The sequence below is a fragment of the Saccopteryx leptura genome, chromosome 1 (assembly GCF_036850995.1).
Source record: "Saccopteryx leptura isolate mSacLep1 chromosome 1, mSacLep1_pri_phased_curated, whole genome shotgun sequence".
Lineage (NCBI taxonomy): Eukaryota > Metazoa > Chordata > Mammalia > Chiroptera > Emballonuridae > Saccopteryx > Saccopteryx leptura.
This window is the reverse complement of record NC_089503.1, coordinates 221,949,719-221,963,233: the sequence shown is the minus strand read 5'-3', so window position 1 is coordinate 221,963,233 and position 13,515 is coordinate 221,949,719. Positions and strand designations below refer to the sequence as shown.

The following is a 13,515-nucleotide window of genomic DNA, read 5'->3' as shown; positions in this document are numbered from 1 at the left end:
TGCGACTGGTGAGGGCCTTTGATTCTAGGAAAACCTGGATGTGTCAGTAGTTTTGTGAACTGTGAATGAATGGGTTTTGGAGCCTGTGTGTTTTTACTCACCTGCTGGGTCTGAGGCTAGAATAAAGGAATGGCCCACGAGTCTTTGGCTCCACGGTTTCTTTACAGTCTGCCTGAATCTAATGGGAACCTGACATGCCTGGCAGTGATGGCCGCGACTACTGGCCTTACACATAACGTCCCATACTCCATCAAGCTCAGTTCTCTCCAGGTCCAGGATAACTCTATCCCGGTTGAGTTCTCACATGTCAGGATCATCTCACCACCATGTGATATCTGTTCTGCTCCTGGGCTCAGATACCTAGCCTTGTCAGGCGGGGCTGCCAGGGAGGCGGGGCTGCCAGGGAGGCGGGGCTGCCAGGGAGGCGGGGCTGCCAGGGAGGCGGGGCTGCCAGGGAGGCGGGGCTGCCAGGGAGGCGGGGCTGCCAGGGAGGCGGGGCTGCCAGGGAGGCGGGGCTGCCAGGGAGGCGGGGCTGCCAGGGAGGCGGGGCTGCCAGGGAGGCGGGGCTGCCAGGGAGGCGGGGCTGCCAGGGAGGCGGGGCTGCCAGGGAGGCGGGGCTGCCAGGGAGGCGGGGCTGCCAGGGAGGCGGGGCTGCCAGGGAGGCGGGGGTAGAGCAGTTCTGCAGGCTCCCTGGGTTCCTGAAGTCATTCTGAGCCTGCATGATTACTGACAGGGTTGCAAATCAGGGAAAGGGTACATCACAACCAAAGCAGAACTGCTGGGGAACTCCACGGAGCTTTCTAAAGCTGCTTCCATTTATCAAGTAGTCCTATAAACTATGACTCTTAAATTACAAAACACATTCATACATAAATGATCAAAGTTGCTCTTTTTTAGCTTCCTTATAGCTAAAGCTTTATGTATATTTATGTTTCACCTTATATTCACAATAAACTTTCAAGGTATTATATTATGCCCATCCTACAAATGTGGAAAATGGACCTAAGAACTTGACACTACCAGTAAGTGTGTAACCCGGGATTTGAAACAAGGTTTGTCTAATCATAAAGCCAGAGTTCTTCCTACCATATAGTGGCCTCACAATGTAATCCCTGATTTTAGCCCTGTGGTATACCTTATTTCCCCATGTATAAGATGCACCTTAATTTGGGGGCTCATTAGCTTGTCCTCATCTGTGTCTGATAACGAATCACTGTCTTCAAATATCGCCTCATCCTCGGTTTCATCAATGGCATTTCAAATGCCACAACCACTGTATAAGACACACCCAGTTTTTAGACCACAAGTTTTTCGGAAAAATGTGTCTTATAAATGGGGAAATATGGTAAAGATTACAAATCACTTACAAACTCATTCATTCAGTAGTGTCAATACCTAACATGTTGCTATGAACTGAATGTTTGTGTCTCTAACAACGTTCTTCTAAAATTTCAATGTTCATTGAAATCCTAATGCCTGATGCGATGGTATTTGGGAGGTGGAGCCTTTGGTTATGAATGTATTTAGGGCCGTTGTAAAAGAGAAGCCACAGAGCTCTCTAGCTCCTTCCAACACACAAGCATACAGGAAGTATTCAGCTTAGAAGAGGGCCCTCACTCAACTATGCTGGCAGCCTGTTCTCAGGCTTCCAAACTCCAGAACTGTAAAAAATAAATTTCTGTTGTTTATTAGCTACCCAGTCTCTGGTGTTTTGTTATAGCAGCCCAATAGGACTAAGACATGTCAAGTAATAAAGACACAGCAGTGATCAAAACTGTAAAATCTCTGCCCTGCAAACTCTTTGAAGCATACATGCTGGAGATGGGGAGTAGGAAGAGGGGGGAAAGGCCAACAAATACTTGTCAGCTGGCAAGTGTTATGAAGAAAGAGAAAGCAAGTAAGGGATTCAGAAGTCCCAAGGACTGGGTAGAAATTGTAATTACTGGATGTGGTCAAAGGTAGGTGTCTTTGACAAGAGAATATTTGTGTGAGCAGAGAACTGAAGGAAGTGAAGGAGCCTGCCATGGGTTGTCTGGGGAAGAGTGTTCCGGATGGAAAGACTACTATGTGTTCAAGACAGGAATGTACTTGGCATATGGTATCCTAGCTGGGAGGCCAATGTGCTAGCAGTGTTAGTGAGCAAAGAGGGGAACAGGAAAAGAGGTGAGGTGACAAAGGAAGCTGAGACTGAGTCACAGTCTGTAGGTCACTATAAGGACTTTCAATTTACTCTGAATGCCATAAACCATTGGACAATTTTCACCCTGTGCAGGACATGACTGACTTGCAGGATTACTTGCAGCTATGAGGAGAATACAATGCTAAAGGGCAAGGGAAAAACCAGGGAGACTAGGGAGGAGGCTACTGCCCTAGTCCAGTAGGGAGATGGTGGTTTAGACAAGTTCACCTGCAAAGGTTGTGGCCTGAGCATGGAAAGATAAGAGTTAGCAGTTATTGAGATAGGTAAGACCAGAGAAGCAGATGAGGGCATTCAGCTTTGAACATGTTTCTTTTGAGAAGCCTTTTAAAGATGATATTAAGAAGGCAGCTGAATACCCAAACATGGGTTTTGGAGCAGGACAAGTCATGTTGGAGGCATAAATGTAGAGTCTATCAAGATATGAATGCTAAATATGACAGAGGAGAGCACCTAGGACTTGGACAATCCAAACTTTAGCTTTGAGAGAAGAAGAGGAACCAGTCAAGGAGACTGAAAAGGACTGGGCAGGGAGGAAGAAGGAAGACTTCATAAGACTTCAAGAAGAAAGTTTTATGAGAAGACAGTGATCAGTTTGGTCAATACCACTGATAGATTAAGGAAGACGAGGGCCAATATTGACCCCTGAATTGAGCAGTCATTGGCCAGATGGGTGCAGGTTATTAGTCTCAGCTTCCCTGAAATAACAAACAAGGCTCCAAAAGATTAAATAAATTGAACACCAAGGTCACATAGCCAATTAGCAGCAGCATTGGGCCCAGAACCCAACAATGAACACGAGCTTTCAGAAGTTAGCCATGTCTCTTGGATCCAATGGCAGGCTCTTCAATAACATATTATGTCATTCTCGCTTTGGTAAGTACGATACAGGAAGGGGTCTCTAAAAGAACAGTAAGACTCTAAACTAAAAGGAATAAACATCAGAATCAGAACTCTGGGGCACAATGACAGTGAGACAATGGTTTAGTATTTCATAATAGATACAATACACTGCAATCAGCACGAGCAGGTCAAAACACATTTCAATACAAAGAAAGGTTTCCGTCTCCTCCGAAGGAATTTCCGTGCACATATTTCACTAAATGACTTCCATGTAAATATAGAGATCTTTAAATCCCCCCGGGGCTCTATTCCCATATGTTAGTGGCACTATGTACAGTCAGTTTGAATAATAAGGCTCTGACTCCCCATCCTCTTTCTCTCACTTGACTTCTTTCTTAATCAAGGTGCCCAAAATGAGGGAGAGGGAGGAAAAGTTTTTACCTTAGATTTTAATTTTTAAAAAAATGAATTTTTTTAAAATTTTTCCAAAGTGAGAAGCCGGAGGAGGCAGACAGACAGACTCTTGTATGCACCCTACTGGGATCCACCTGGCATGCCCACTAGGAGGCAATGCTCTGCCCATCTGGGGTGTTGCTCTGCTGCAACTGGAGCCATTCTAGTGCCTGAGGCGAAGGCTACGGAGCCATCCCCAGCGCCCAGGCCAACTTTGTTCCAATGGCGCCTTGGCTGTGGGAGGGGAAAAGAGAGAGAGAGAGAAAGGAGAGGGGGGAGGGGGGAGAAGCAAATGGGCGCTTCTCCTGTGTGCCCTGGCCGTAATTTTTTAATTTAAAAATTTAAACAAATTTTTAGGGGGCCAAAGGTACCAGAGTCCTAACCTAAAGCATTTAGTTATAAAAGCCAGTTTTAACAGTCCCAACTGCTCCCCTCAAACCTACAACCACCACCACCAGCCGAGGATCGATTATTTAAGGAGTCCACTGGCCCCGACGTCTGCGATTTTGCAGACTAGGAAGTGAAGGGTTCATAAGGGGGCGCGGGTGGGGGTGTGGGGTGCAGGGAGATAGACTAGGCTCCCGACTGACTCGGTACTGCGCGTGGGGCGGGGCGGCGGACGGCCCCCCGGGCAGGGGGAGAGCAAGGAGGCCCCTAGGCGCGGACCGGGAGAGCCAAGCTGGCACCCGCCCACTCTCCCCGCAGGCTGGGACGTGAGGCGGGCAAAGCCCAAGTCGTGCCCTCTAAACTTTCCGGAGTTCCAAGTGCCACGGCTGGGACTCCAGCCCCACAGCTTGCGTCTCCCTCCAGGGCTGCAGCTAACGCCCCGCACCCCCTTCCCACCTTCGGTTCCCCGCACGCGGGGCCGAGCGCGGGCGCGTGCGGCGCGCAGACTGCAGGCGGGTTACCTGAGGCCGCCGTGTCTCCCCAGAAGGCGGAGGCGCAGCCGATGCGCACGGCGCGGCCCCCCGACCCTGGCTGCTCCCCCGCGCCGGCCTTGGCCCGCGTGCCCAGTGCCCGCGGCCCTGCGCCCCGAGCGGCCGCCCTCGAGAGCCGGAGCCAGCGCCCGAGCCCAAGCCGGACGGTCGTCCGCAGCAGGCGCAGCGGCCGGACACAGCTCATGGCCGCTCACCCGACACCCCAGGTCCGACTGCCCTTGCGCTTGCCCCGCGGCTCCCGGCGAGTTGCGGCGCCCCGCGCGCCCCCTGCTGGCCAGGCCCCACCGCGCCGAGCGCCGGGTCTCAGGGTCCCACTTTCTGCCACCCTGCCTTCAGTGATTGCGACAATCACCACCACAAAAAGACGTGGGGTGTTGCTGGCTCAGTTCCATTCCTGTTTTGGGCGTTTGTGTCAGAAACTTAAAGATCTTCCCGCGCCCTATTCCCCCACCTCCTTTTTTTTGAGAGAGCTGAGAAGTATCAACTTGTAGCTGCATAACTTTAGTTATTCATTGATTGCTTGTCATGAGTGCCTTGAGGGTGGCAGGGCTCAGGCAGAGCCAGCGACCTTTGCTCAAGCCCAGCTAGTGACCCCTTGTTCATGCCAGCCACTCAATGATCATGCTCAAGCCCTTGACCCGGTGCCTGTGCTCAAGCCAATGAGCCTGCGCTGAAGCCAGCGACGGCTGAGTTTCAACCTGGGACTTCATGCTCTATCCACTGCACCACCACCAATCAGGACCCATGCCCTTCCAACTTCTGAGTTGGAGAAGAAAAAAACAGCAAAACAAAGATATGGGAACTCCCCATCCTCGGCCCTATCCCTACTTCTCTTCCAAGGAGCTGGAAATTTTTACTAGCGCCAGCTTTCTTTCTCCAGCCAGGTCAGTAAAGAAACTGTTTATGAGAAACTATTCTAAGAGCTTTATTTATTTTATATTAAAAAGAAGCTCATGGTTTATTTTTGTTGTTGCTGTTGTTTTTTGTTTTGGCCTTTATCAACACATTAACTAAAACAACTCAACAAGGTAGATAATACAGTTATCCCCTTTGTGCAGTTGGAGGAACTAAGACAAAGAAGTCAGTCCTTTTCCCAGGGTCACACAGCTAGAGGCTAGAAAGCTGGAACTGACACTCAGGCAGTCTGGCTCCAGTGCCCACGTTCTCACCTCTCAGGGTATACTGCCTCAGTTAGGAAACAAATTAACCATGATCTCATGTAATCTCCACGACAAACCTATGGGGTGGGTACTGTCATTGTCCCCATGGTACAGGCAAGGAAGCTTAGACATGGAGAGGCCAATAATGGGGCTAGAAAGTGGTGCAGCCAGACACTCGCAGCCAGTCTGATCCTTAACAATCATGAGAGGAGAGTGGCCACTTTAGTATATTCAGTCATGCAAAGGGAGAAGAAATTCCCTAGAAAGTGCATGAAGCTTTCATAACCTTCAGATACTGAGCCCCTGGCTTTAGGCTCAGTCCCTTGGAGACCTTCTTCAGACCTAACACTGGGCTGACTGTCTCTCCGAGTAGCCTCGCCGTTCCTGCACCCCACAGGTGATACCAAGAACAGAAGGCACTCTTGACCAAATTCAGAGCCCACACTAAGGTTCCGCCATTTTGCCAACAGCTAGGACAACTCCTCCTGAGTTGGGCATAGTATATTTAAAGTACCTGCACATGTAAGCTTCCTGCCTTTGTAGTCAAGCCCCCAGAATGCTTTGGGAAGGAATAACAGGGGCACCCATAACAGCAAACCCTTTTTGCTCTTAGCTGGGAAACAGTGTGGCTTTCTGAAGGGGAACGAGAGCAATCAAAGAGGAGGCCCAGAGAAGATGGAAGGCCATGACCAAATCAACCACTTGATTTATCTCGGTTTATGAAGTTCATTTCTTTCACCCTGAAGAGGGAAGGCCTGTCTTGCTCAATGTCATGAGTTCGAGGGATTCTAGGGCTGATCAAGGAAAAAGATATGACTATAACGGGGGAATAGCACACAGCAAGCTTTATTTGGGCAACACTCTGACAAGCTTGCATGCAGGAGCAGGAGAGAGGAGTCCCACACAGGGTAGGACCATTCTGAGGCTATGGCAGCATAGGGCCACTGCCCAGAAGAACGGGAGCGTGAGGGAACACCCTCCCCCACCCCAGAGGAGTAAGGGGGATGGGAGAGTGGACTCACATGTCTAGGTGAGGCCACTCAGCCGTCCCTCTGGGAGTCCCCGGATCAGGGAACTCCCAGGGACAGCAGCTGAGTGGTGTCTTTAATAGCTACAAAGTTTATCTCCTTGTGGCCAGCAGATGTTAGGTGCAGTTTCACAAGGCATGCAAACCAGGCAGGTTCTACATAGCTAAAAATCTGTGTATTTGGGCTGTGTTTAAAACAGTTGAGTGTGTTTTAAATATGAAAATTTGGCTTTGGCACCCGCAGGCTTTTGAGTTCATGGGTCCCAGCCTGTTGTGAAGAAATCAACAACCCAATATGGGGTAATCTTTGGCTTATTAATGTAACATCTGAGATCCAGTAGGAAGTGCACCCAAATACACCCAGATTCCACAGGCCCACGTCTCTCCCAGGCACGTCATACTTTTAAATTCTGAGTTTAGAATCGGACCTGACCCACTTTGAAGGCTGGTGAGGGACACAGACTGACGATTTATTTCTACGTTACCATCCCTTCATCAACACAAAAACAGAGGGATCTAACATTCAGACAGTCAATTTTGCACATACAAAAGGAATGGGTTGGATGGAGGATATTCTACCTACAAGAATCTCGGAGGCAGTTTGAGTGGATAGGTATGCATCCACACTCAAGTGCCTGTTGTTATCTAATAGTGAAATAATTTCTCCAGCAGGTGTCTCTGTCACACTGCATATCAGAGAGGGTCTGGCTCCCAAGATAGGGCCTTAAATAAAACACAAGTCTAAGTTGTTTATCTTCTGGTCACTAGTGCTAGTAAGTGCTATGAAATCATAGTCATCAACAATGATGTATGCTATATTAATTAAACCTATTTACTCTGCAATCCAACAGATTCTTCCAAATTCCTCAGGAAATTCAGGACAACTAAGAGGTTAACTTCACAGACTATACTAATGAATAAAATCTGTTTATTGGGCAGTCTACCTGCTTTTGGCCCTGTAGAAGATGAAATGAATATGACTAGCCCTGGCCAGTTGGTTCATTGGTAGAGTGTCAGCTGGGTGTATGGATGCCCTGGGTTTGATTCTGTCAGGGCACACAGGAGAAATGCCCATCTGCTTCTCCAACCCTCCCCCTCTCGCTTCTGTCTCTTCTCCTCCTGTAGCCATGGCTTGATTGGAGTGAGTTGGTCCCTGGGAGCTGAGGCTCCATGGTCTCTGCCTCAGGTACTAAGAAGAGCCTAGTTGCTGAGCAATGGAGCAACACCCAGATGGGCAGAGCATTGCTCCCTAGTTGGCTTGCCAGGTGGATCCCGGTCATGGTGTATGCGGGAGTCTGTCCCTCTGCCTATCCTCCTCTCACTGAATATATATATATATATATATATATATATATATATATATATATATAAAGAATAAATGACTACACTGCTCATTCTGGACTATTGGACACACCATCCTACAGCAAAGGTGCTCTCCATAGACTATTGCTTATTATTCTTTGATCTGAAAGCATTCCAAGGCCCAGATACACCAGTAAACTCAAGTCCACAGGACTTCATTCTGGCATGTCTGTAGGACTGGGGCATGAGGCAGGGACAGAGCCGTTCTTTTGTTCTCTGTCTATTCCATTAGCTTTAAGTGCAGGTCCAAGTTCTATCCTAAGGCCCTTTTTATTTTCACACCTTCTTTTCTTCTTGGCAACTCTCATTCTGCCCCATTAACTCAACACTGGTTGAGTCTAAGCCCTGTCCTCAGCATGCCAGTGCCGGTGGCTATTAGAGATTTCACTACCGCTCACATTTAAAATGTTGGAAATTGGACTCATTTTTTTCTCTCCCCTAAACTAGTTATTCTTTCTTATTTCTTTATTTATGTTAATATAGTCAACTCTCCTCTTTCTCAGAGTTATTATCTTCTACCCTTTCCTCCCTGCCTCTTCCTCATAACCCTTTCCTAAATAGACTAGTCCTTTCTAGTGTATTTCTATAAAGTGCTTGAATGTTTCTCAACTATTTTTTGTATAATACCTGTGTGTAAGGACTTCTCCCATGTGTCCAGGCATTGGACCTGGTGCCAATGTACTTGTCATTCTTCTGGCAACATTGAAGCAATACTCTTAAAGCAACACATATCAGTAAAGTGATTTCCAAAAAATTTAATTTTTAACTTAAGTAGGAGAAACTGATACAGTTTGGTTTTTAAAAATTCTTTTTGCAACAGAAAATAATTTCAGTGTGCCTTCAATATAAAAAAGAACAGGACTTATATGAGCTTTGAAATTGCTGCACGGAAATCAGCCTCCTTATGAGAAGCAGATATGATTACTCTTGAGTGCAGTGTAAGGCAGTGGGCATCCTTCTTTCTTGCACATAGATGATAATCACCAGGGGAAGCTTGTTAATAAAATGTAGACTCTTGGGGTTCACACCCAGATACTCTGATTGAGAAGCTCTGGAAAAGGGGCCAAGGAATATGCATTTTTAAACATAATGAAAATCTAAATGGTCATTTTTAAGAAACAGCATGCAGATAAAAAGTCTAAGTTCTTGAAATAAAATATTGTCCTTACATCATGAAATTGCTTCATACAACTGCGCTTAGTCATCTAATTTGATCTTATAATTCTCTACCAATAGCTGATTCCTTCAATTTTATCTTTAGAAACCCATACCTTTGAGTTCTAGTTTTATCTCAAGTTTAAATTTTAATCTTGGTATAAGTAGCACCTGAGGCCAGTTCAGTCTTTCATACCTCACGACATATGAGTTTATCAAATCCTGTTACCCTGTTCTTGAGAGAGCAGGAAGTAGGCAGAGATTCCTGAAAAGAGAAAGAAGGCACCACTACGCACCCCACTAGGGTAGACTTCTGGAGTCAAGCTGGGAATCAGCGGTACGTTTCCCTTCAACAGATGGAGGGGTGGCAGTCGTAGGTACAACAAGTGCAACTTGTAGTTGAAGAGTGGGTTGTGGAACCCAGTATTCTGCAACCCAACACCTGAAAAGAACTTCCCAAATGTAGCCATGATCCCTGTTGCTGGTACTGGCCTGGCCATAGGTGAGTGAGCTGGGCTAAAGCATGGGACCAGGACAGACAAACATAAGGAAAGGGACAGATAAAGGTCACTTGGCTTTCTTTCCATATTATACACATTCCCTGGTCCTGTGTGCTCTAGACATTTTTGTTAAGTTCATACAAATGCCTGACAGAGCTCCAAAACAAAATACTGTATCAATTCCCTCATTTTCTCACCATCTAGCATTTTATTTAACTTTCTTAAGGTTGTATGGTTTGCTTAGGGCCCCCTTGTCCCAGGCAAGTGGCAGCAGCTCAGAGGCCTGTGCCTATCCCGCTCTCCTAATACTTCATACAGTAAATCAGAAGCAGTGACCAGTAGCTCCTGGAAATTCCTTCTGGTGTTATGGCATCCTTGGACTTATCCAGCCTATTTTATGGACACCATTTAAACGTGGATTTGTTTTAAAGTGTTATATAGTTTTTCAAAAATTAAGTACATGGGCCCTGGCCGGTTGGCTCAGTGGTAGAGTGTCAGCCTGGCATGCAGGAGTCCCGGGTTCGATTCCCGGCCAGGGCACACAGGAGAAGCACCCATCTACTTCTCCACCCCTGCCCCACTCCTTCCTCTCTGTCTCTCTCTTCCCCTCTTGCAGCCAAGGCTCCATTGGAGCAAAGTTGGCCCGGGCGCTGAGGATGGCTCTGTGGCCTCTGCCTCAGGCACTAGAATGGCTCTGGTCGCAACAGAACAACGCCCCGGAGGGGCAGAGCATCGCCCCCTGGTGGGCGTGCCAGGTGGATCCCGGTTGGGCGCATGCGGGAGTCTGTCTGACTGCCTCCCTGTTTCTGGCTTTGGAAAAATACAAAAAAAAAAAAAATTAAGTACATGTGAGGTCCCCTTCTTTCAAAAAGTCACAGTGAATGTCTCTCTCCCCTCCTGATGCCACTCAAATGGAGTCGGAAAAGAATCAGCATGGCTCGTCCACGGGCAGCTGCTCTGCTGCAATGTTGGAACTGACCCTCCTGGTGGTATCTGGTGACCTTGTTGCATCTGTGAACAGATTTTGCTCTGAGACAGATGCTTCTGAACCTGGTGTACATTGTCTTTCCTTTTCTTGACTGATCTTATAAGCCCTCAGGTGCTTGGCCTCACATGAAATTTTAATATTTTCGTGTTTTAGTAGTATTTCGTATTTTGTAATATTTTACTAGAATATACTCATGCAACAAATATGTTTTGGGTGCATTGTTTTAAGCGTTGTAGGTAACAATGGATAGAAATCATTGCCTTCATGGGGCTTGCATAAATTTTATTTTAATTAAAATATTTTTACATGTTTATAGTAATATCTTAACATTTTATGGGATTTTGATACCTCTTTTAGAAGATCTGGTTAGTAAGTTACACCAAGAGTATTTTTTGTGGAGAAGCTTAAATACAAGGCTGAGAAGTCTGTATTTAATTGGATGTGAGATAGGAGGTTTCTGATGAAGAGAATGACATCATCAGGGCGCCATGATAGGACATCAGCCAAGATAGTAGTGTGTACCTGGACTTCCTGGGTTTGGGGGCTAGTTTTACAGGTTCTTGTACTTTATTTTCACTCTGTCACTTATCTTAAATCTCTGACAGCCCCAAATCAAAAAAAGTACATATATTGGCCTCCCATTGCCCACCCTCCAGGAGGCCTGCAGGTGGCAATAGTGAGCCAGCCGCCTTGAGCTTTATCACTAACTCCACAATAAACACGGCTGGTCACCTTATCTCACCTCATGGTCAAGGTTTCCCAGACCACCATAGTTCAACCAGCCAGTGGCTGGAGTCTCTCTCATTCCCTCCACCCTTCTTTATTTTTGCTTACAGCTTCTGTTACCAGATGACATTATATATGTTATTTATTGCCTCTTTCTCTCCACTAGAGGTTAAACTTCTTGACAGTAGAGACTTTGTCTAGTTTGTTTATTAGGCCAGATGAGGAGGGCCTAGCAAATAGTACATGCTCAATAAAATTCAGTCTGAATATCTTTCAGAGAAACATCGTGGAACAGTGTGCAGTAACCCTTTAACCCATTTGGGTAGGGGGTGCCTATTTGATTAAGCATTATTTCAGGAATTTTTCTAGGATAATTTTATATAGTTTCTGTATCAAAGCTACAGGCATTTCATTTCAGGAAGATATGAATAGGGGGTGTGAGAAAGAGCCCTTCCATCCTATAATGAGATAGTGCAGTATATAGTACTTCTAATGGGGAAATTAACCTAATAAAGCATATTGAGTGAGATCCATAGGAAGTACTGATATGAGATTATTAGATAGTTTTCTGACCCAGAGAGATGCATGATTAAACAATTGGTTTCCTGGGTTTAGATAAATAGAATTTCCTCTGTGTTGTTTAAAAAAGTGAAACACTGTGTTCTGAATTTTGACTTACTTTGTTTCATTATGGCTGAGCATGTCCTGTTCATTCCTGCAGGAAGGCCCTTCTCAGTAACCTACTGGCATGGTAGTTACCAACCAAGAATCTGCTTGACACTCTGCTCTTCCTTGCAAAACAAGTAAATATTTGGGCTTTTACAAATCATATCTTTGTTTACTAAGCGGAGGTCACTGCTCCATCAGCAAAGTAAAGCACACAGAGCAATCCCTCTTTCAAGAAGGGTAATGTATGTCATCTTCCACAGGTGAAGCAAGGTTCTTCAAAATGTCAATAAAAAGTTAACTTTTATACCCAGCATATTCTTTATGGATTTAACTTTGAATGGAAAGGACTATGGTGCAATCAGTTAGAGAGCAAACTGACACAAGTAGTTAGAATGTAACACAAAGATGTAAGTCTTATAAATACTTCATTTGCCCTCTTTCAAGACAGAAGCTTAAAGTAAATGTGGACATTAAGTAAGATAAGAAGTCTTTTTGTTGATCTCATAACATTTTCTACTTTTTTTCCTACCTTCCCTCTTTCTTTGGGAAAACTATATAATTGTTTTCCTTCAAAGATAATTTATTTGACAAAATCACCAGAACCTTCCTCAAAAAGAGGACTGTAACTTGAGTCCTTTGTTTTTACCCCATTCACTAGCTCTTATAATGATTCTGCTGACTGCATTTAGTGGTGACAATTCTTTTAAAGGGTAAAGGTCTCAAATTGTAATGCATGTGAAGCTAGAAACAGACAAACAGCCAGAAACTCAGTAACAGACTATTTTGACACGTCAAACACTTAAATCTAACTTCTCCCTTCCGATTTGTCTCAATCCAGGGCAGCTTCCGAACATTCCTTAATCTCTAGCCAGTATTAAAAATGGTTGATTCTTGGCCATTTTTGGATATAATTCTGATTGGGGCAATTCTTCTTTACCTGGACACTAGCTTGCTTAATTTTCTGAATCCCAAGGAAAACCCTTTTGAGCACCCATGCCCTTTCAACTGATATATCTGATGAAGCTTTATGAAGTTAAGAAACTCATCACACACCCTGTGGCTCCGAGTAAGAACTCCATATTATGTGGACCATATTGTCTTTTTGTCTTTGATTTACACAGTGAAACTAAAAGCACATTGTTCATAGACTCTCAAAAAAATTTTCATTTTCACTTTCCTTGGGCTATTTTTATAAACAAAACAAATACGCTAACAGATAACTTTGTTTCCCTTAGTGGGATATTTTTACTATTAGGTTGGATGATTTTCAACATGCTAACAAGTCATTTTCTTTCTGCCTGCTTTGAGGAAATACAGTCCTGAAAAGTCGGGTTATAAATTTAGCTTAGGTCTATAAATGGTTTACTTATTAAAGAAATGGACATATTATTGTCAACATTGATTCAAGCTTCCTGGGAACTCCCAGTGGATGTATCTTTCTTTAAAGTACTGAGAGAATTCAGTTCATTGCGTCCTATTGAACTTGAACCATGTAGT

The 13,515-nt window shown here is 45.3% G+C and overlaps 1 protein-coding gene across 2 annotated transcripts in view; it reads right to left on the bottom strand.

The window, feature by feature from the left end:
• Nucleotides 1–4,668, bottom strand: part of LOC136406750 (uncharacterized) — an 80,008-nt gene extending 75,340 nt beyond the window's left edge. For both annotated transcript variants that reach the window (XM_066386876.1, XM_066386886.1), the window contains exon 1: nt 4,402–4,668. In XM_066386876.1, coding sequence (XP_066242973.1) covers nt 4,402–4,615 — 214 coding nt within the window. In that variant the 5' untranslated portion in view covers nt 4,616–4,668. The remainder of the gene's footprint in view (nt 1–4,401) is intronic.
• Nucleotides 4,669–13,515: the final 8,847 nt, after the last annotated feature.